This window comes from Rhinolophus ferrumequinum, chromosome 2 (genome assembly GCF_004115265.2).
Source record: "Rhinolophus ferrumequinum isolate MPI-CBG mRhiFer1 chromosome 2, mRhiFer1_v1.p, whole genome shotgun sequence".
NCBI lineage: Eukaryota > Metazoa > Chordata > Mammalia > Chiroptera > Rhinolophidae > Rhinolophus > Rhinolophus ferrumequinum.
In genome coordinates, this window is record NC_046285.1 from 107,618,582 (window position 1) to 107,641,640 (window position 23,059).

Consider the following 23,059-nt stretch of genomic DNA (forward strand, 5'->3'; position numbering starts at 1 on the left):
CAGCGGGATGCTGCAGCGAGGTCGCAGGCCCGGGTGCAGGGTGTGAGCGCGCGCGCAGGGGTCGGGTTCGCGCGCTGGGGTCCAAGGGCGCCGGCTCGTGTGCTTGCGCCACTGGATGGCAAGATCTAGGCGCTGGCTAGCTTGCGGGCGCAGGGTCGCAAGCAAGGGCGCTGCTGGGACTCGGGTGAATGCAGGCTCACGGGTCGGGATGTGGGCACAGGCGTGAGCACGCGTTGGGCTGTGGTGCAGTGGGTGGGGGAGGAGACCAGGGCGCGGGACCCGGCGGGCGCTGCGACAGGGCGGGGTGGGGGCACCGTCTCTCCTGCGGCGCAGTGTCTCCACTGAGAGAGATCAGACTTAGCAGACCTGCGCCTCTTACTCTGAACCCCAGACAAAACCACAGGGCCCACTTCTGTCAGCTGGTACTTTCTTGGCTCCTTGTGTGTAGCTGTTTATAATCTGTAAGTGAAGTGCCTTCACAACCAGTTCAGAAGACACGGGGGACAGGAGCGGCAGGGGGCAGCAGGGAGCGGCGACAGGCTTACACAAGCAGAGGGTGCACACCTGGCTCCTGTGACCCCGGAAGACCCGCATCTAAAGTCCGTTGCTCTATTTCCTGGTGAGTGGGTGGGTTACGAGGAACCCCTGTCTTTGTGAGCTGCCATGGTTCTGGATCCCTGTGGCAGCCATAAAAAGTTGTGCCCAGGAGTTTCATTTGGTTTGGCCATGGTGTCTGTTGCCAAGGGTGGGGATGGTTTACACCAGGGGTCACGTCTTTCAGCCTGCCATCCCTATAATGCAGGAACCTGGAAACAACAGAAGTTGGTTTCTCACAGTTATGGAGGCTGGAAGTCTGAGATCAGGGTGCCAGACGGCAGATGAAGGCCCCTTCTGTGTCTCAGACTTCTCCTTGTGATGTCACATGGCAGAGCTGGCAGGGAGCTCTCTGCGGTCTCCTTTATAAGGGCATGAATCCCAATCATGAAGGTTCCATCCTCCTGACTTCTCTCCCAAACGCCTCGCCTTCAAATACCATCACCTTGGGGGTTATGAATTCTAGGGGAACATATTCAGACCATACATTCTACTTCTGTCCCCCCAAAATGCACATCCTTCTCAAATGCAAAGCACATGCACTCATCCCAACAGCCCCCAGGGGCTTCACTCTCCCGGCATCCACTCTACAGTCTAAAGCCCGAGGCCACATTGAAATCAGACGGGGGTGGGACTCGGGCACATCCCTCCTGAGGCGACACCTCTCCAGCTGGGAACCTGTGAGACCGGCCCAGCCATGTGCTTCCCAAATACGAGGTGGGACAGGCGTAGGATAGAATCCCCACTGCTCAGGGAGGCGTCGGGAAGGAGGCAGGGGTCACGGTCCCGGCAAGCCTGACACCTTAAGGCCCACTGGATGCTCCTCCCGGCTGGGATCACATGTTGGAGTGCTCTGTGGTCTGGGCTTGCCCACCCCCCACCACAGCTCCGCTAGGCATTGCCCTCACAGTGGTCCTCTGCCCAGGTCGTACTCCTGAGGCTCTGGGGGCCCCCATCCTTCAAAACCTGGGTGGAGGGAGGCATGCCCCCAGGTTTGTGCACTGCACCCATAGCAACGTGAGCTTTTTCCAACACCATCTCCAAGTTCTTCCAGCCTCTGCCCATCACCCAGGTCCAAAGCCACTTCCACATTTGTGGGGTTTGTCACAGCAGCACCCACTCCTGGTACCAGTGTTGTTTACCAAGGTGCCTTCATGGGAGGGCAGGTCTGGGGTTTGGGCATGAGCCTGGCCCCTTAAGGGATGGGGACAGGGAGGGAGCGAGGATGCAGAGGTGAGCGGCCTGCGTGTCACTGAGAGCATTTGCCTAAGGTGAGCGGCCATGTGACTGAACCGCAAGTGCCTAGCACTGAGCTAAGCCAGGTAAGGGCTGGGTGGGTGCCTCACTCCTGACAGGTCCCCACCCCTCCCCAGAGCATAGCAACCCAATATTGAAGCAGGATGAATGGGCAAGGAAAGGCCTGTCCGTGAGTGACCCTCGTGTGCTGGGAGGGGACGTGGTAAGAAAGGGCCTCTGGATGGGACGTGAGCCCCTGTGAGCCCCTTGCCCCGGGAGGCTCTCTTTCACGCCTTCAGAGCTCCTGGTGGGGGGTGTGACTCCATGGATGACATCGTGGGGTGATGTGGGCGACATCTTGGGGTGTCACCATGGGATGACGTGTAGATGACACTGTGGGGTGACTTGGGTGTGACATCATGACACATGACGGCAGGCATCATGGCTCCAGGGCAGGCAGCGGGATTTGCACACGTTCATTTGTGTTTCCAGTTTGTAAATGAGGGTTTCCTCCTGATGCTCGGAACGGCCTCAGGGATAGACACAGTGGCATCTGCGCTGGGGACACAGGATTTGAGAAAAGCAGTCTATGTAGGGACTTGTCTCATGGGTGCAGGCCTGTGCCACTCCCCGAAACCTACTTTGTGCTGAGAGGGAGCTTTTTGGAAAATGAAAGCAGTGCAGATGTGAGGAAGTGTGGAGAGGGTGGTGGAGTGTGTGCTGCCTGTGACCAGCCGCAATGGCCCCAGCTCCTGGGTGCGGCAGCTGCAGGCTGAGTGGCAGGGGTGGGGATGGAGCTCCTTCTCTGGTCCTTCACAGTGACCGAGGTGGTCACCGTTGGAAATGGTGCCTGGCGCCCGGGACTGCCTGTGCTTCCAGACAGCCCGGGGCCCCAGCCAGGGGACAGAGCTCCACAGATGGACAGACAGCGGGGCTGCACACAGGAACCTGCCTCATCCCCTCTGATCTGTTTCAGCCCCGATCCCCCTCCACGTGTTTCCAGAACTAGCCAGCCCGAGCAAAGCCTGTCCTGAGGGAGGCGGGAGACCGCCTGGAGCCCTCAGCCCTGATGAAAGCTGGCTCCAAGCACGAGGAGGGCTTCGGGGTGCAGCCCAGGAGGGTGGCCGACCTGGGCCTGGCCCCCAACCTCTGGCGAAGCAGCAGCAGCCTGTGCAAGAAGAGGTCGCAGTACCTTGTCAACAGCTGTGAGAAGGTAGGCGTCCGGGGTAGTGGCTCAGCGGCAGGTCCCCTGGAACCCTGATGGGGACCACTGACCACAGGGAGGGGTGTTTCCTGCTGGGCAGGGAGTCCTGTCCTGGGGGCTGCATCCCAGGAAGGCCCTGGAGGAGTGAGAATGGGAGAGAATGGTAGAGGCCATGTCTGCCCCTCCCTGACCCGCCCATGGGTTCACAGTCACTTCCTGTTCTTGGTCCTGGGCCAGACTCATGGAAATCTGTCATCCCTGATCTTTGTGTAATCACTTTCCATCCTCTTTCTGACTGGGAAGGCCCTAGCACAACCTAAGTCCTGGGCCAGCTTCCCAGAAGGCCCTGGACGCGGCTTTGTGGACCAGGCATGCTTGAATGTCACAGTCCCGTGTCAGGTGGGCAGGAGTGTGTCTCAGCCCACCATCCCTCCAGGACCAAGGCAGGTGTCCAGACCCTTCTCTGCCACCTTTTCACCACACCGAGTTGTTCCCAGGAAGGCAGTGTTGAAATATAAACTGTGAAGTGTTATGCACATTCAAACAGGGCCCAGAGGAAGCGATCACACACATTGCCTCAAACTGTCCTGAATCCACAGCTGAGCGCCCTGCACAAGGGGGCTGTGACCCTCAGCCTGCGTGGGCGGGCTCAGGTGTCCCTTCTCTAAAGAAAGCCCCTGGAAGCCTGTCTGGGAGCGTGGATGCGTCTACGAGAGATGAGAACTGGATTCGATTGCCGAGGGTCTCACAGTGCCTCTTTTACCCTCAGCAGGAAAATCTCAGCTCATGGATTCCTGAAAATATCAAGAAGAAAGAATGCATGTACTTCGTGGAATGCTGCAAGCTGTCTGATGCGGGGTAAGTGACCCTTTCCCTGTTCCCACGTGGAGTGCTGGTGAGAGCAAGACCGACCAGGGCCTCCTCCGGGATAGACCCCGAGTCTGCACAGGCCTGCGCTGCAGGGAGCGTTCCATTTACCCCAGGAGCTTGCCGTGGGGAGGAGTCTCAGCCACCCTGCTTTGCAGTTGAGGCGCGTAGTATAGGTGCAGGGCGGTGCTTGGAACCCACCCACTGGTTCAGGCTTCACGCAGCCGGCCGTGAGAGCGGCTCGTTTCCTCCTGGAACAGAGTGTCGTGGGCCCCAGGACTGGGGGAGGAGGGCCCAGGGAAGTCCGCAACCCGGACCCCTCACTGAGGAGGGCCCCACGTCCAGACAGGCCCGTCCTGTCCCAAGGCCCGCCTCACCGCCTCTGCCAGTCCCCCCAGGAGCCTGTGGGACAGTGGGGCCGCCAAGGCCGCCTCCACGGGCAGTAGTGGCCACTGTGCCTCCAGGTGCTGAACCATTCTCTGGGGCTGCGGGCTCCCCAGTGCGCAGCTGTGGAGGAAAGCCACCCATTCCTGTTCCCGAGCTGCGAGCCTCGGTGGCGTCGCCAGTCGTTTTACGTTTTTTGAGTATATTAGTTAATGATATTACATAAGTTTCAGGTGTACGGCGTTATAACATGACATTTGTATACTCTGTTGTGTGCTGACTACCCAAGTCCATTCTTCTGTCACCATCCATTTGATGCCCTTTACCCTCTTCGTCCTTCCCCCACCCCCTTCCTCTCTGGTAACTACCGTTCTGTTGTCTGTATCTGTGCATTTTGGGTTTGTTAGTTTTGTTTGTTAGTTTGTTGCGTTTTGTTTTCTGTCTCACTTTGAGTGAAGTCATACGGTTCTTGTCCCTTTGTGTCTGAATTTATTTCACTTAGCACGATACTCTCAGGATCCATCCATGTTGTCACAGTTCATCTTTTTATGGTTGAGTCGTATCCTATTGTATATATGAAACATAGGTACTAAGCTTATGGACCTCAGTCTCACAGGGGTTTTTTGTGAACTTGACCCCAAAGACAAGGAAAGTAAAAGGAAAACTAAATGAATGGGCACATCAAACTAAAAAGCTTCTGCACAGCAAAAGAAACCACCAACAAAGAGGCAACCAACCAAATGGGAGAAGATACTTGCAAACGCACCTCCGATGAGGGGCTAACGTCCAGAACATATAAAGAACTCGCACAGCTCAACGGCAAAAACAGACAATCCAATTAAACAGTGGGCAGAGGACCTGAACACTTTTCCAAGGTAGACACACAGATGGCCACTAGATGCTCAGTGTCACTAATTGTCAGGGAAATGCACTCAAAACCCCAATGAGATGTCACCTCACACCTGGCAGAATGGCCTCGTTGAGAAGACAGACGTGGAGACGTGGGAACCCTCGTGCACTGTTGGTGCAACTGCAGATTGGTGCAGCCACTGTGGAAAACAGTATGGAGGGTCTTCAAGAAACTAAGAATAGAACAGCTTTATGACTCAGCAATGCTACTTTGCTGGTGTTCCTCGAAGACGGACAGACTGTAGATCTGTAGTTGCGTTTCTCTTTTAGCCACTCTAGTTTGTGCTGTGCCAAAATGGGCCATTGTGGGGACAGAGCCCCAGAGAGCAGTTTCCAGGCTCTCGGCCTCACATAGAAAGGTGCTGGCTCAGGTAGTAAATGGCCATCAACTGTGATTGGATGGCCATCAGCTGTGGCTAGTTGGCCGTCAGCTGTAACCAGTGAGCCATTGGGCACTAATATAACTGCTGTGGCTAGGCTAGCAGAAAAATGGGGGCTAGCAAGAAGATGGTGGCTGAGTCTGCAAGCGGCACAGTGAGGGTTGAGAATTGTGTGGTTCCTGTTTCCTGTTTCGCCAACCCAGCCGCCAGCGAGAGTATAGTGGTGTGACTCCCCTACCTATGGCTCCGTGGGTGTTCCTTTTTGGCCTCGCCATGTCCTGCGTTCTTGTGTGGGGAGTGGGACCAGAGACTCTGCAGGTCGCCCCGTACAACAGCCATGCTTTCCCTGACTTCTCCTTTTTTCCCCCCTTCTTCCACCTCCCTCCCCCCAACTCCGGTTCAAGCTGTTGTTTCTCAGTCTAGTTGTGTAGGACACAGCTCCCTGGCCCGTGCTGGTGTTATGAGCCTTGCGCTCCCCCGGCTGAGGCAGTCAGTCGCTGGTCACCCGTTGGCTGCTCACAGCAGCTCATGGTAGCCCGCGGCAGCTCACGGCAGTCCACGGCAGCACACAGCAGCCCGCAGGACTTCTTCTTGTCGCCTGGGAAACTCCTGCTTATCCTTCAAAGCTATTGCAGACGCTACCTCTGCCGTGGAGCTCTCCTTGACCGCTGCCCAGAGAGTGACCTCGCTCTCCTACCACACTGTGTGTAGTTCTCTTTTCTGAGCTGTGACCTCTGAGCAAGGCAGAGTCACTTTATTGCTTCCTGTACTGGACACATAGCACCCAGCTCACATTTGCTGAATCATAGGGGAGGAGGGGTGCCCTCTGCGGGCAAGATAGAAGAGGATTACGACACAAATCAAATGGGATCCCAAGAATGTCACTCCTGGGGTCCTGTGAGACGCCCAGGGGTTCCCCCTAAAAGTGCCTTGTGCGTGTGTGGGGTTCACGCCTGGCTTGGCTCATCTTCAGATGAGAGCCCTCATTGCCCACTGAGTGGTCCTAGGACAGACCCTTGACTTAGAGGAAGTTGCCGCCATGCTCCAGCTGCCGGCTCCATGCCGGTAACCTTGAATATACTTCATGCATGATCACAGTTTCAGTTCCACTGTGTATTCTGACAATATGCTGAGTAGTTTGCATTGAGGTCTCCAGTCTTAGTTGTTTTAAAATAGGCTTGTAAAAATGGCCTCAGAGGAAACCTGTGAAATACAAGCTTCCCATGTAGGAATCACTGGTTTCAAAACATGTTGAAGACCATACTGAGGTCATCTGGTTTCTAGTTTGTAGGGCTTAGGGGCGCCATCGATTGAAACCCGACAGTTCTTTCCTCTAAACTCCGGACCGGTGGAGAAGTGAGAGAGAGAGAGAGAGAGAGAGAGAGAGAGAGAGAGAGAGAGAGAGCCTGTAGCAGCTCCATCACATCACAGGAAGGGACGGGATGGCGGAGAAGGTGCCGCAGGAGCTCGCATTCCTCCCACAGGTGCTTGTGGAGGTGCTGCCGTGTATGCCCATGTAGGTCGCAGGTTCAGGAGCAAATTCTGTATTTAGTTTCTGGGTCAGTGGTTTCAGTACAGTTTCCTGCACTGTGTCAGGCTTGGGAACGCCACATAGATTGAAGATCTAATCTCATCAGAGGGCGATGGTCCAGAGAGGAGGAAAAGGAGGCAGCTGTTGGAGGCTGACTGTTAGAAACACAGAAGAGAAAATTTGAGGCAGCCTGGGGCCAAGACCAAGAGCTGGGGCCCTCATCCTGGAGACCTCCCTCCCTGCCTTGGACCGCAAGTTGAGGTGTTCCCTAAGGTCCCTGCAAGTCTGAGAGTGCCTGTGTCTGCCTGCGGGGCTGCAGAGGCCGGGTCTGCAGTGGAAACACATGTAGCAAAGGACCTGCTTTGTGAGCAGCGGGGAAAGGGCAGCTGAGGGGCCCAGGGGTACTTGGGTTTGGGGCAGGACGTGGTCTCTTAACCTTTCTTGGTCCTCTGCATGGTTAGTTAATTTGCATCAACAAAATAACTGAGTAAATTATTTTCCATCTCTAGCCTTGTTTGACTTTCACGAATTTTGCAGGGCTGGGGGGCTGGGGCCAGGGGATGTGTTATTTTCGCCATTTAACGGTTGAGAAACTGAGTTTCAGATGCACCTAAGATCACCCACTTGGAAAGTACCAGGAAACTTGTTTTCTTTCCCCGATATCATCTGGCTCCCGTTTTATCTGGTTTTAGACTTTTTTTGGTCTTCTAGGTAGGTCATTTGTTGCTAAAAAAAGGTAGGAATCTAAAGAATTCTTAGATTTCCAGTTAAACAAGGTGTGATTGGCGTGGCTGGGCAGGGTGCCTCTTTACTGCCCCCACGTGGCCTCCACTGGCACGGTGGCCGGTGCCCGTCATGCTGGGTGGGGGTGAGAGACCTGACTCTCCAGTGGGCCTCTGACACCCCCAGCGGGGAGAGGACAGGCACCTGGGTGCCTGTGGTGACCGAGGGGTCTTTGCAGGAAGGTGATATGCGAGTGTCGCTACACCCGCGAGCAGCACCTGGAGGAGGCCATCAGGCCCCGTGCCTTCCAGGACGACAAGTGGGACCCGAAAAAGCACATCCAGGAGGTGCCGACGGATGCCTTTGGTGACATCGTTTTCACGGGCCTGGGCCAGAAGGTGGGAAAGGTAGGTTTTCATCGCCCCGTCGCTTAGTGTGGAGCAGAGCCCACCAGGGGTGACCCACGGTGGTGGGACTTCCTGGGGGGGAAGGGAGGGAGGCTGGCTGTAACCTGGGGGCACAGAGCCTCCTTCAGCCTGAAGGATGGGGTGGGCAGGGCTCCACGGGCTAGCAGGAGACACTCGTGCCCTAGTGTCCTCGCTTACTGCAGGGCGGGGCGGGGCTGGATGGCATTTTGTCAGGGCCATGGAAGGAGCCAGGGAACACACAGGACGCAGGCATAGGTGCCGCAGGAATGGCGGTGAGGAGGTGGGAAGGGTTTGGGGCCCGCGCGGAGGCTGATGACCACGGCGAGAGCCATCCGGGTAGCCAGGCAGTGTGGGTGGGGTCCCAGCGGGGCCTGGGAGCTCAGCCTCACCACGCAGACTCTCAGGCCTCACCCAGATCTGCTGAATCGGGGCCCCGCCCCCTGCATTTGAACCAGGCTTCAGGAGGATCTGTCACAGCCCTTTGGCACCGCCTCTGTATGGAGTCTGGTGGAGCCACTTCTTACTGTGCTGGGCTTCTGGAACCCCCATACCTCTTACCAGCTGGGTGTGGCCTTTCCCCCGACTCCTCTGAGTCCCTGAGGAGGTGGAACGAGGAGGGTCCTGGGGATGCAGTCACTGGTCCCAGAGCCACCTGCATCAGTGCCGTCACGTGTCAGGTGCTCTCCAGGCCCTCTGAGCTGCTTGCAGGGCGATTCCATGCTGGCTGGGTCTCTCGCCTGAGACGAGGGGTCCCCAAGGAGTGTGGTAGGGGTGTCTTCTGTAACACGAAAGAGGCTCAGAGGGCAGTGTCTGGACCAGAGGCTGAGGACGACTGCCCCCATGTGACGGCCAGAGTGGGGGGGACCCAGGATGGGGACCCAAGAGGGAGGCGGCACTGGGTGAAGGAGACAAGGAAAGACAGTGCAATGCCGCAGCAGAGGAGACAATGGCAGGGCGAGACTGGGAGCAGACAAGGGGCGTCAGGCTGGGCTGCTCCCGAAATGGAGCGGGAGAGTGGGCGGTGCTGTGGCTGGGAGCGAGGCCGGGGTGTGAGGAAGAGGGGCTGTCTCTGGCCTTCACCTCCCCCTTCTCTTTATCCACATCCTGCCTGGGCACGGTCACCTGTACTCCGTGCACCTAGACCCAGGGTGTCCTGGGAGGCATCGCCCCTCCTGGCTGGGTGGGGTTCTGGGGGCCAGCTGGGCTGCCCTGACATGGGGGCTCCTCCGCTGTCCCCTGACTCCCTTGCAGTATGTCCGGGTCTCCCAGGACACCCCCTCCAGCGTGATCTACCAGCTCATGACCCAGCACTGGGGCCTGGACATCCCCAGCCTTCTCATCTCAGTCACGGGCGGGGCCAAGGACTTTAACATGAAGCCCCAGCTGAAAAGCATCTTCCGCAGAGGCCTGGTCAAGGTGGCGCAGACCACAGGTGTGTGGTGGGGGAGGGTCCAGGTGGCGCAGACCACAGGTGTGTGGTGGGGGAGGGTCCAGGTGGCGCAGACCACAGGTGTGTGGTGGGGGAGGGTCCAGGTGGCGCAGACCACAGGTGTGTGGTGGGGGAGGGTCCAGGTGGCGCAGACCACAGGTGTGTGGTGGGGGAGGGTCCAGGTGGCACAGACCACAGGTGTGTCGCGGGGGAGGGTCCAGGAGGCCCAGACCACAGGTGTGTGGTGGAGGAGGGTCCAGGTGGCCCAGACCACAGGTGTGTGGTGGGGGAGGGTCCAGGTGGCCCAGACCACAGGTGTGTGGTGGGGGAGGGTCCAGGTGGCACAGACCACAGGTGTGTGGTGGGGGGAGGGTCCAGGTGGCGCAGACCACAGGTGTGTGGTGGGGGAGGGTCCAGGTGGCCCAGACCATAGGTGTGTGGTGGGGGAGGGTCCAGGTGGCCCAGACCACAGGTGTGTGGTGGGGGAGGGTCCAGGTGGCCCAGACCACAGGTGTGTGGTGGGGGAGGGTCCAGGTGGCGCAGACCACAGGTGTGTGGTGGGGGAGGGTCCAGGTGGCCCAGACCACAGGTGTGTGGTGGGGGAGGGTCCAGGTGGCCCAGACCACAGGTGTGTGGTGGGGGAGGGTCCAGGTGGCCCAGACCACAGGTGTGTGGTGGGGGAGGGTCCAGGTGGCCCAGACCACAGGTGTGTGGTGGGGGAGGGTCCAGGTGGCACAGACCACAGGTGTGTGGTGGGGGGAGGGTCCAGGTGGCGCAGACCACAGGTGTGTGGCGGGGGAGGGTCCAGGTGGCGCAGACCACAGGTGTGTGGTGGGGGAGGGTCCAGGTGGCCCAGACCACAGGTGTGTGGTGGGGGAGGGTCCAGGTGGCCCAGACCATAGGTGTGTGGTGGGGGAGGGTCCAGGTGGCACAGACCACAGGTGTGTGGTGGGGGAGGGTCCAGGTGGCGCAGACCACAGGTGTGTGGTGGGGGAGGGTCCAGGTGGCACAGACCACAGGTGTGTGGTGGGGGAGGGTCCAGGTGGCCCAGACCACAGGTGTGTGGTGGGGGAGGGTCCAGGTGGCCCAGACCACAGGTGTGTGGTGGGGGAGGGTCCAGGTGGCCCAGACCACAGGTGTGTGGTGGGGGAGGGTCCAGGTGGCGCAGACCACGGGTGTGTGGTGGGGGGAGGGTCCAGGTGGCGCAGACCACAGGTGTGTGGTGGGGGGAGGGTCCAGGTGGCGCAGACCACAGGTGTGTGGCGGGGGAGGGTCCAGGTGGCCCAGACCACAGGTGTGTCGCGGGGGAGGGTCCAGGTGGCCCAGACCACAGGTGTGTGGTGGGGGGAGGGTCCAGGTGGCCCAGACCACAGGTGTGTTGCCGGGGAGGGTCCAGGTGGCCCAGACCACAGGTGTGTGGTGGGGGAGGGTCCAGGTGGCCCAGACCACAGGTGTGTGGTGGGGGAGGGTCCAGGTGGCCCAGACCACAGGTGTGTGGTGGGGGAGGGTCCAGGTGGCACAGACCACAGGTGTGTGGTGGGGGAGGGTCTAGGTGGCGCAGACCACAGGTGTGTGGTGGGGGAGGGTCCAGGTGGCCCAGACCACAGGTGTGTGGTGGGGGAGGGTCCAGGTGGCCCAGACCACAGGTGTGTCACGGGGGAGGGTCCAGGTGGCCCAGACCACAGGTGTGTGGTGGGGGGAGGGTCCAGGTGGCCCAGACCACAGGTGTCTCACGGGGGAGGGTCCAGGTGGCCCAGACCACAGGTGTGTCAGGGTGGGGGAGGGACACGAGGCTCAGGTCACCGGGGCCTGGGAGCAATGTGCAGGCTGTGTAGGCCAGTGGGTCCCTGTGAGGCAGAGTGGAGTGTTATGACTTGTGGCCTTGGGGTCACAGAGGCCACCCTCGGCCGAGTAGAGAAGCATCTGGTCAGACTCCCCAACCTTGCCTGCCCGAAGCTCCTTCTTCCACATCCTACTGCTGCCACTGGGCTGTTCATGGCCGGTAGACCCTGTCCCCATGCCTCCTTGCTCAGGTGGGCTCCTGGGCTCCTGCAGCTGCAACAGGAAGACAGTCGGGTGTGGCTTCCTGCAAAGGCCTGTGAGTGACAGTTGACCGTGGGTTTGGAAGCTCCTGAGTGGTGGCCCTGTGGAAACGGGCCTGAGCAGCACAAGCTCCTGGGCCCCGGGTGGCAGGTGTGCACATGGCGGGGTTCACACTGGCTCTGTGGGCGTCAGCTCTCTGCCCATCCCCCCAGGAGCTTGGATCATCACCGGGGGGACCCACACCGGCGTGATGAAGCAGGTGGGTGAGGCTGTGCATGACTTCAGCCTGAGCAGCAGCTACAACAAAGATGAGGTCGTCACCATTGGCATCGCCACATGGGGCACCGTGCACAACCGCGATGGTCTGGTCCACCCCACGGTGAGTGCATGGCCCGAGCCAGGCGGGGGCGGGCTCAGAGCAGGTGGCATATGGGGTCTTACAGGGATGGCAGTGGGCACCAGGGTCAGTGCAGAATGGAGGGAAGGGCTGGACAGGGACGCGGCAGAGCTGGGCTCAGGTCCCCACGCTGCAGGCCCTGCTGACCCAGGACACGTAGCAAACTTGTCTGGACTCTGGTTTCCTACCTCCCAGTGACAGCTTGGGTCCACATAAGAGTTGGCTGGGAGACTCCACTGGCCATCCTAACAGCCACACAGATGAGAAATGGACTTGACGGAAGGAACTAGCGTGGCCAAGATTCCCCAGCGACGAGCATCTGGGTTACATTGAACCCAGGCTGTCTGATCGCAAAGCCTGACCTTTCACCCTTAAACCCCTACACTGAAAGTTCTCCCCCAGCCTGGGGACAGCCCTCGCCGGCATGAGCTGTGTAAGGCTGGAGACAGAGCAGTCCTGTTCCCCTTTCACTGGGATAGCAGTGGGAAGCCACTGCTCGATGTGGAGACTGGAGCTAGAAAAAATCATTTGATCCACTGAATCAGAGTTTTCAAGGATTCAGCAGATTTGGCATAATGAGCGCATGTCCACTTAGATCTCAGAGTCAGGAAAGTTTGGGGGACTCACTAGGGGTGCTGAGGAGGATTTCTCGTAGCTGCGCTGTGAGTGGGGAAGTGTGGGGGCAGCCCTTCCCCTCCTGGGCAGCAGCAGCCTGTGTCCATTTCCTGGGGATGGTGACCCCTCTAGTCAGTCCCAGATGCTGGTGACGTGGCCAGCCTGCCAGCTGCCTTTCTCTTCCTTTTGTGCTGGACTCAGACGTGCTTAGCTGGAAGGACAGCTCATTCCACAGAGTGGAAATGTGAGGCCAGGAGAGACGGGCTGACCTCCAAGACCACTCTTTACTTTTCTCCCCATTTCGGATTCAGAAGACTTCCGGTGACAGCCACCTCTGTGGACAACATGGGATGTGTGTGCTGGTCCAGCAGTCACCTTCCTGGGTCTGAGTCCTGGGTACTGTGACAAATAACCACACACCGGGTGGCTTAAAGTGACAGAAACTTACTGTCTGGGGCCAGAACTCCGAACTCAACGTCACTTGGTCAAAATCAAGACGGTGGCAGGGCCATGCGTCCTGCAGAGGCCATAGGGAGCAGCCATTTGCCTGTCCCAGCTCGTGGCCGCTGCTGGCAGCCTTGGCTTGTGGCCATGTCACCCCAGTCTCTGCTTCCTCGTCACATGGCCTCTCTTCTGCAGTCAAATCTCCCTGTGCCTCTCTCTCTTAAGGACAGTTGTGGTGGCATTTAGGACCCAGCTGGACAGTGCAGGGTAATCTTCCCATATTAAGATCCTTAACTTCGCCGCACATGCAAAGACCCTTTTCCCAGAATGGTTACATTCACAGGTGTCAGGGACTGGGACCTGATGTCCCTAGGGGTCACTTCTCAGCCTCGAGGCCTCCATTCCCAGCATTCACGATGCAGAGCTTCCCATCTGTGTGTCCGACTCCTCTGTGGCTACTGTCCCCAGGGCGGCTTCCCTGCCGAGTACATCATGGATGAGGAAGGCCAAGGGCACCTGACCTGCCTGGACAGCAACCACTCCCACTTCATCCTTGTGGACGACGGCACCCACGGCCGCTACGGGGTGGAGATCCCGCTAAGGACCCGGCTGGAGAAGTTCATCTCGGAGCAGACGAAGGAAGGAGGGGGTGAGGGAGCACGCTTCGAGGGCAGGGGGAGCGGGCTGGCCACGGGATGGCCATGCAGCTGGCTGTGGCCAGGACGCGCCACAGGCATGGATGGTGCCTGGTGCACGGTCAGAACAAGTGGATTTCTTTACATTTGTTCGGGGGGGTGGGCTGTCATCTCATACCCCGTGTAAGTAGCGAGGGAGTCAGGGCAGGCCCCTGCTTTTCTGCTGTCTCAGGTCAGAGACCATCTTGTAGTCACGGAACCAATGGGTCAGAGATAAGAACATGGACCGTGTGGGCCTGTCGTCTTTGCCCTGGTGGGTGGGACGGGATGGGTTCTGGGGCAGTGGGGTCAAGTACACAGGTTTTGCACACGCTGTGAGGAAGGGTGAGGGAGGGGCCGAGATGAGGGAGGGTCCGGCTGTGTGCCGGGTTGGTCGGGCACTGTGAGAGCAGAGGTGTCAGCCCCGCGGCTCGTCGGAGTACCCTGCAGGGCTGAGGGGGCGGGAACTTGCGTTTCTATTCCCAGGTGACGCTGACTTGCTGGCCTGGGGACCACAGTTTGAACACTCTGCTTTGACTGAGAGAACTTGGGTGCAGTGTTGGGGTGGGCGAGTCTGTGGGCACAGGGAGCCCGTGTTGGCACTTGGGGAGAAAGTTTGCTGCCCGGGGAAGGACGTTTCTAACATCTTCACAAGGCGCCTGGCTCAGGGCAGGGGCTGAACGTCCGATGTAGGCCTGAGGTTCCTGCTGTGCTCCCATGCCCATCAGGCGCCTTATGCCCACCTGGTTGATGTGTCCCAGAGCCAGACCTGAGGCACCAGGAACAGCTGCAGACAGAAGCCGGCAGGTCGCTGTGGCCTGCGGGGACCGGCTGGGGCCCTGGCCTCGCCTGCCGCCCACAGTGCACACCTTCCCCTCCCACCCAGAAAGGGAGCAGCGTGGCGAGTGGGTGTGGGGAGAGGAGCTGGCACAGGGCCCTCCACTGTGTGCTCACTTATGTGGAACAGGCAGGTCACCTGCCTCCAGAGTCTGCCTTGAATAGCTGCTTAGCACCTGTGACGCTCTCCCAACTGGTGCTTCCACCTGATTCGTGATTAGGTGGGAGCTGGCGGGCAGGGCGGTCTCTGCGGGTGGAGCGTTCTGAGCCCACACACCCCCCATTTGGGTCTCACTGCTTCGTCCTAGGCATGGCCATCAAGATCCCCATCGTCTGTGTGGTGCTGGAGGGGGGCCCCGGCACACTGCATGTGAGTACTGGCCGTGTGGGCAGGGCCTCTGGGGTTCGAGTCCTGCTGTAGGTGGGACAACTGGCCCAGAGCGCTGTTCCCAGCATCCCAGTGGGTCACTGGCAAGGGAGGGCCAGGAGCTTGTTCCCCATGAGGTGGAACAAAGGTGGTCCACTATGTGGCAGGGCCCTCTCCAGGTGGGGGAAGGCCACACTGGCTTCAGCCTTGGGTGGCTGGCCAGTAAGAGGGGCTCCAGAGGGGGCTGTAGCAAGGATGGACCGATGGCCCCCTGCTTCCAGGGCTGGGGGGTTTCTATAAACCTGCACCCAGACTCACCGAAAGCAAAAGCCCTTGGCCTGCGCAGTCCCGTGGGACCAGCAGCGGTCTATAGGCTGGTTCCCTCCTTCAGTGGCCTTGACCTGTATTCAGACCTGCCCCACGGTGTGCGGTCACTGTTCATGGTCTCTGTGCTATAGGAAAGTATATGACGTGGCAGCCTGCAGATTTGGGGGGAGAGCATAGAAAATGTCGTTTATGTTGACTAATCCCAGGAGGTTAACGTGGAACCCTGGGGGTCTCCTGGGGGGACGGGAACACATCTGGTCCCCACTGGGTCCCCTAGCAGCGTCCTCCTCGCGGTTGTCTCACAGATGGCACCCACACTGCGTCCTGACACACAGGCACCCTTCCGCGGGGGTTAGGGGCCCTTCCTGAAGTTGAGCTCACCCTGGGTCACCGGGGGTCTCCCTTTGTCATCCTGGTCTCACCCTGGGCCCCAACAAGGGAGCAGGACCCCAGCCCAGGCAGTGCCCTGTCTTTCTGGAGACGCTCTTGTGTCCTCTCACTCTGGTGCTGTTGAGTGACAGGCCTGGGGGAGATGGTGTGGCAGGCACACCCCCCCAGCACAGCAGGACTGGCCCCCTCTTGCTTTGAGCAGTGGGTGCTGCCACGCTGCCAGAATGTCCAGTACGTTTCGGGTAGCCCGTCAGGCCCGTCGTTAAGCCCCGCTGGAGAGTTCTGTGTTTCAGGAAGTGTGCGAGTGGGGCGGCTCGTCCTGGCTCACGGTCCACCCCCGCCTTGCAGACCGTCTACAACGCCATCAGTCACGGCACTCCCTGTGTGGTTGTGGAGGGCTCGGGCCGCGTGGCCGACGTCATTGCCCAGGCAGCCAGCCTACCTATCTCCAAGATCTCCATCTCCCTGATTCAGCAGAAGCTGGCTGTGTTTTTCCAGGAGATGTTTGAGACGTTCACCGAAGGCATGCTGGTGGAGTGGACCAAAAAGGTGAGGCAGGCAGGCATGTCGGTCACCAGGCATGGCGACTCGCAGGCACCGGTGGCCTGGTGAGAAGGACCAGGGCACAGGGACCCAGAAACGGAGGCCTGGCGGGCCTAGGGTGGGCACAGGAGTGGCCTGCAGAGGGTGGGGCCTTCGAGCCGGCCAGGGGCACAGGGCAGGCGGGCAGCCCTTTGCTGAGGCAGCACGTGGTCCTGCCCAGGGAGAGTGGGTCTTGAACATCAGGTCCCGGGTTGGGACACTGCAAGTGCGAGGGCACAGCTGTCCTGGGGACAGGAGCTGCTGGGCTGCAGGCCAGGAGGCTGGCCAGTGCTGAGGCCGTGGGCGGGCGGCAGGGGCACTGCAGCCGGACAGTAGCCGGAGGCAGCCTAGCCTCCCAGCCTGGCGAGCGCTTGTGGTCTCAGGTGACCTCATTAGACACGGATGTTCTGTGAGACTCCTTTTGCCAGCTCAGGTCAGTTTGTGAAAACACAGGCCGGGCTGTGAGCTTCACCTCCGTTCCCTACCAGCCATTTCGGGTTGGCAGGCCAGCCCTGGGGCCTTTCCTTGGTTAATGTATAAATTATTCAGGCAGTTCTCAGAACTGAACCCACCGTTGTCCAAAGGCACCTGTTTCAATCCACTGTCTGTTGCCGAGTTGAGGCCCTGAAAATGGCCTCCAGACAACACAGTCTCAGCCGTGCCAAGGGGGTGACCCCTCGTCATCACTCTCGTGGGGGAGAGGGGTCCCAGCTACATGGTCATGAGCAGCGAGCGATTCACACAGCAAAGGAGCACGTGGGTCTGCAGTACGTGGGCCGCGGGTGAGCCGCCCAGTCTTTTCCCTCAGACGCCGCCGCTGGTGCACGTGGATACCAGCTGTGGGGGTCTCGTCAGGGGGCTCAGAGCCGGCCCCAAGCAGCTGTGTGTCTGGAGGGCACATTTGCCCTCTCTCAGCACTGCTCTTCCTGCTTGTCAAATACGGACAATGATGGTTAAACGCGGAGGATGGGATGAAGTCAGCCATGTAACGTACTGCGTTTGCGTCTGCACATATGTGCCCCCAAAATGGTAGCTGCTATCGTGCGAACAAGGGCTGGTCCCGTTCAGGAGACACTTTGCCTGGAGGGTGGGGGGCCGGGGGGGGGCTGGGGAGACCAGGGGCTGTTTTGGAGTTGATGTGAAAGCTGGACCCCGAGGGAGGGGAAGGTTGGGGTCTTAGAAGGGGAGGTGGGTGTGTGAAGGCGCCTGCTGGGTGAGGCGTGGTCCCTACGAAGCCTGAGCAACAGGCTGCAAGACTGGGTGTGGCCAGCCTGGGGGTGAGGGAGGGGTCTGAAGCTTTGGGTAGCCATGGAAGGGCTGATGGGGAGTAGCGACTGGTATGGGCAACTGGCAGCAGCCAGGAAACAATGTAATTGCTGGGTGGATAGGCAGGCAGGCTGGCAGGCAGACAGATAGATGATAGAGCAAGTAGGTACATAGATATGTACTGTGTTTCACCGAAAATAAGCCCTAGCAGGATTTTTCAGGATGACATCCCCTAACCATAAGCCCTAATGCGTATTTTGGAGCAAAAATTAATCTAAGACACAGTTTTATTCTGGGGGGAACACGGTAGCTAGGTAGGTAGGGTAGGTAAGTAGGAAGATAGGTAGGGTGGGCAGATAGATAATGTGGATAGATAGATACAGTCACGGATAGACAGGTAGGTGGGTGGGTGGGTGGATGGATGGGTGGATGGCTGGATGGATTAGTAGGTAGGTAGGCAGGTAAGCAGGTAGGCAGGTGGGTGAGGAGTAGCAGGGCCCACGTGGGAGGACCACAATGCTGGGTGTTCAGCAGACGTCGCCTCATGGGTGAGGTGAACATCCTTTACGCTTGGGTTGTTTTCTACTCGACAGACCACTCTCAAACACTGTGTATCTGGTCCTTATGCACTTTCATCTTCACTGTTCAGGCCGTGGGGAGGCACGGTGGTGGCCCTGGCCACACAGGCAGGCAGGACGCGTGCTCAGGGCTCTCGTTCCGTGTCTGGGCTTTGATTCTCTGGGTGCCCTGGGAGGAGGCCGCAGGCCCGCTCGTCACTGCGTACCTCACTTGGGAATGTTTGTTGCAGATCCAAGACATTGTCCGGAGGCGGCAGCTGCTGACCATCTTCCGGGAGGGCAAGGATGGCCAGCACGATGTGGACGTGGCTATCCTTCAGGCTTTGCTGAAAGGTGAGGGTCAGGCAAAGTGGGGACCCTGAGTCCTACACCTGGTCAGAGGGCCACTGGCAGGTGGGTGCCCGGCACCGATGTTGGGTACAGGCTCCTCCCTCATGTTCTGATCAAATCTGTGCACAGCCCACACCAATTTAACCCTTTGTGGCCATCCTAGTTCCTCATAAAATTTCAGGGTAGGAAGAAAGAAGCGTGGAAGGCCCACTCCTGACTCCCCACACTTGGTCCCACGCTGGAACTCCCTGTCTCCCTGCCAGGCCCGTCCCTGACGCAGAGGGTCCTCGTGACAGACAGCTCTTTGGTGCTTCTCCTGCGCCTGCCCTGTGCTCTCTGGCTCACTCTCTCAGGGCACACTCTTTACTCTTCCCTCTTCTTGCGCCTTCCTGCTGGCGTCCGCACGCCTGAGCTGGGGACACGGCGCCCAGCTGACCCTGACACACAGCAGAAAGCTTCCATGGTGGCCCGTCCAATGTTACCTTTATTTCTGTACGTCCACTCCATGCCCGTCTCACTGGCCCATGAAACTCCTGACCTGTGAACCGGTTAAAACAGACTAGAGACTTCGTGTAAAGGCCTCGTCTCTCCTGGGACAGAGCTGGGAAGGCCTCCTTTTGCTGCTTCAGCAACAGAGTGGCTCCCTCCTCTGTGGGGCGGGACCAGGAGCTCTCACCATGTGGCCGAGGGCCAGACAGCCAAGTGTGAATATCTGGGTGCGGGCGGGTCCACGGGGCTCCCCCCACAGACGGCAGTGGAAGCGTCTGTCTCTTCTCTGCCTTCTTCTCTGAAGCAGCCAAAGGAGCGAGAGGAGGGAGACCAGGCAGCCCGTGTCTGGGGAAATCCTTGAAGGCGGTGACAAGGGGCCCTTGGGGACACTGGGCCTGACCGTCAGTGCACAGCACTAGAGGGGGACCCTACTCGTGGCCCAGAATAGACCCCACGTACCTGGGCACCAAGTACTGTGCTCTGTTTGCACACAGAGCCAGACCAGCTAACGCCGTAGTCATGGTCACTTCTGGGCGGCTGGGGAGCGAGGGCACGCGCAAGCCCCTGGGGTGCTGGCGTGCTTCCTGTCCTGATCATGGTGGTGGTCACGCAGGTGTAGACGCAGTAGGAAGTTGTGGAGCTTTACAGTTAAGGTCTGAGCACCGTGGACTCTGCTTTCCTCAGTAAGAAGTTTTAGGGAGATGCTTCGGCACAGCTCGGTTGTGCAGGACAACCTGGGGGTACCCCATGTGTGCAGGGGGTGCACAAAGAGACTGTGAGGGCCCCGGGAGACAGACAGTGTACTCACATCCAGCATAACTGGTCGTAAGTGGTTGCGCAGGGGAAGGGAGTGGGCCCCTGGAGTTTGGGAAAGGAGTTCCCTCCTAATTCTGTGGGTGTATATGAAGACACACGTGGTTATAAATACGTGTGGTGTTTTACGGTGACAACCCTTTTACAAACAACTTCACTGAGGTACCTGTTACGTATAGTAACCCCCACTCTAAGTTTACTGCGGGGTGCATTTTAACAGGTGTGTGTGGACCCCCTGTCCCCACCGCAGTCCAGACACAGGACCATTCCCCCACCCAGAAAGTGCCCTCGTGCCCCTCTGTCATCAAATCTCCCTCCACTCCACCCCGGTGACCGTTTATCTGCTTTCTGTCACTACAGATCAACGACATGTTCTAGAACTTCATGTAAATGGAACCAGAGGTTGTATTTTGTTTTGTGTCTCACTTCTTTTGCTCAGTGCCGCGGTTTTGAGATTCATCCACGTTGTTCACCGCTGTATGAGAACTCGGTTTCTTTTTGCTGCTGAGTGGGTGTTGTGTTGTGAGTGGTGGTGTCACGAGTGGTGCTGCGTCCTGAGTGGTGCTGCGTCGTGAGCACACGCCATTTGTTTTCCATCTATTGATGGACAGCTAGGTGGCCTCCAGCTTGTGGCTATATTCTGAACCCAGATATTTGCTTTTTTTTCTCTTGGGTGCACCTCTGAGAGTAGAATGACTGGTTCTTTAGGGTGATGTATGTTTAACTTTATAAGAAACTGCCAACCTGTTTTCCAGAAAGATCGAACTATTTTACCTCCCACTGTGCAGCCTCCCCAACACGTGGTACCATCTGTCGTTTAGACTGTAGCCATCCTCGTGGGTATGAGGTGACACCTCAGTGTGGCCTCCCGGGTGACTGATGATGAATGTCTCTTCCTGGGCGAGGTGGCCGTTTGTATGCCATGTTGGTGGGGTGCCTTTCAGACCGTTTGTCCATGTTCACTCGGTTGCTTGTTGTCTTATCTTTGCGTCGTAGGAGCTCTGGTGCAAGCCCTTTGCCAGATGTGTGTGCTGGGTCCTCTTGGCTCGTGGCCTGCCAGCCTCCTTCATGGTGTCCTTGAAGAGCAGAAGGCTCACATTTTACTGTTTTGTTCCTTTATGGTTCGTGTTCTTCACAGCCCGTGCCATGGTTGCATATTTCCTCTGCTCACTGTAGAAGCTGTCAGCTTAGGTCCAGGGTCCACGTCACTTAATTTTGTGTGGGCTGTGAGGTAAAAGGGTCAGAGTTTTTCCTTTTCCCTCTCCGAATAACAACCCACGTTTTAATATGTTAAGGCAGAAAGAGAGCAGAAATGAGTTGGGCAAAACGCTTGTGCTGAGACCCTGGGTGAGGTGGTGGTTTTGCAGTCAAGGCAAAAATGAAGTGGGATGCTCTGTGGCCATGACTTTCGAAGGTTAACGTAAAGGTGCTGTGTTTGGGACCTGAGGTGGGGGCGGGGCCGGGGAGCTGGGGGAGCCAGGTGGTCCCTGATCCTAACAGGAGAAGAGCTCTTATAAAGGCATGTGCGTGGGGAGGAGTTTGCTGCTGAGCTCTGCACGTAATTCGATTAAAATACAGAGAGGCTATGGCTGGTGACAGGCCCCTGCTCTGTGGCTCCATTAGATGGCAGCGGTGCTGACCAGAAGTGGCTTTGAGCCTCAGGTGGAAACCCCGGGCACTGTGCTCTCCCCTGCAGCCTCTCGGAGCCGTGACCACTTTGGGCACGAGAACTGGGACCACCAGCTGAAGCTGGCAGTGGCGTGGAACCGCGTGGACATTGCCCGCAGTGAGATCTTCACGGAAGAGCGGCAGTGGAAGGTAGGGCTTCTCAGGGCTGCTCGGCTTGGGGGCTGGCTGGGCCCACGCGGGTCATGCCACGGAGGCAGGACGGGCCCTGGAGGTGGCCTCCTCCTGAGGCAGCCCCTTCCTGGGTGGAAGGCGGCCCCAGGCAAGTTTCCTCCTCCCTGAACTGCAGACAGCAGTTGTCCCGTCTGAGGGCACTGAGGCCAGGATGACAGGAGGTGGTGACCAGGGGCAGCCCCCCGCCAACGGTCCTCTCTCTCAGCCTTCAGAGCTGCACCCCATGATGACGGCTGCCCTCATCTCCAACAAGCCCGAGTTTGTGAAACTCTTCCTGGAGAACGGGGTGCGGCTACAGGACTTGGTCACCTGGGACACGCTGCTGTACCTATATGAGCACCTGGACCCCTCCTGCCTGTTCCACTTCAAACTGCAGAAGGTGCTGGCCAAGGAGCCCGCCGCACCTGCCCTGCTCCTGCACCACGTGGCCCAGCTACTGTGGGAGCTGCTGGGGGACTTCACGCAGCCACTGTACCCCCGGCCCCGCTCCAGTGACCAGCCGCAGAGCCTGCCTGGGCCCCACGTCAGACTCAACGTGCGTGCTGGTAACGTGGCCCCGCCCGGCCTGGCCTCGTGCCTGGACACTGCCGTGGCCTTAGCTTGTTCTAAAACAATGTGGCTGGTGTTTTTATTAGAAAAAACACACTCCTGGTCCTCGTCTGCTCAGCTGCCCTAACAAAATGCCACGGACCGGGTGGGGTGCAGGGAGGGCTCACACAACACAGTGTATTTTCTCACAGCTCTGGAGGCTGCAAGTCCAGCATGAAGGTGCCGGCAGGGCTGCTTTCTGGTGAGGCCTCTCCCGCCCGCATGCAGACACTGCCATCTCTGCGGCCTTCCTCGGTGTACCCGTGCTCCGACACAGAGCCAGCACTGGTGTCACTTCTCCTCTTCTGAGGACACCAGTTCTATTGGACCAGGCCCCACACTGGGAGCTCATCTAACCTACATCACCCCCCCCGCCCGTGAAGGTCCTGTTGCAATGGGGGGTAAGACCTCAACATACGAATTTGGGAGGACACAGCTCAGTCCGTTACATTCCATCTTCTGTCCCCCCAAAATGCACATCCTTCTCGAATGCAAAGCACATGCACTCATCCCAACAGCCCCCAGGGGCTTCACTCTCCCGGCATCCACTCTGCAGTCTAAAGCCCGAGGCCACATTGAAATCAGACGGGGGTGGGACTCGGGCACATCCCTCCTGAGGCAACGCCTCTCCAGCTGGGAACCTGTGAGACCGGCCCAGCCACAGTGCTTCCCAAATACGGAGGTGGGACAGGCGTAGGACAGAATCCCCACTGCTCAGGGAGGCGTCGGGAAGGAGGCAGGGGTCACGGTCCCAGCAAGCCTGAAACCCAACGG

General features: G+C 58.8%; 1 protein-coding gene across 9 annotated transcripts in view; it reads left to right on the top strand.

The window, feature by feature from the left end:
* Positions 1–23,059, top strand: part of TRPM2 (transient receptor potential cation channel subfamily M member 2) — a 48,331-nt gene that overhangs the window by 1,471 nt on the left and 23,801 nt on the right. For 4 of the 9 annotated variants that reach the window (XM_033130932.1, XM_033130995.1, XM_033130961.1 and 1 more), the window contains exons 2-12: positions 2,807–3,043; positions 3,804–3,892; positions 8,067–8,235; positions 9,508–9,688; positions 11,941–12,107; positions 13,653–13,833; positions 15,004–15,065; positions 16,128–16,328; positions 18,436–18,538; positions 21,534–21,655; positions 21,903–22,232. In XM_033130932.1, the coding sequence (XP_032986823.1) occupies positions 2,900–3,043; positions 3,804–3,892; positions 8,067–8,235; positions 9,508–9,688; positions 11,941–12,107; positions 13,653–13,833; positions 15,004–15,065; positions 16,128–16,328; positions 18,436–18,538; positions 21,534–21,655; positions 21,903–22,232 (1,749 nt within the window). In that variant the 5' untranslated portion in view covers positions 2,807–2,899. Of the gene's footprint in view, positions 1–341; positions 620–2,806; positions 3,044–3,803; positions 3,893–8,066; positions 8,236–9,507; positions 9,689–11,940; positions 12,108–13,652; positions 13,834–15,003; positions 15,066–16,127; positions 16,329–18,435; positions 18,539–21,533; positions 21,656–21,902; positions 22,233–23,059 lie in introns of those variants that run through there. The other 5 variants (XM_033130952.1, XM_033130946.1, XM_033130987.1 and 2 more) reach the window with 5 other exon arrangements.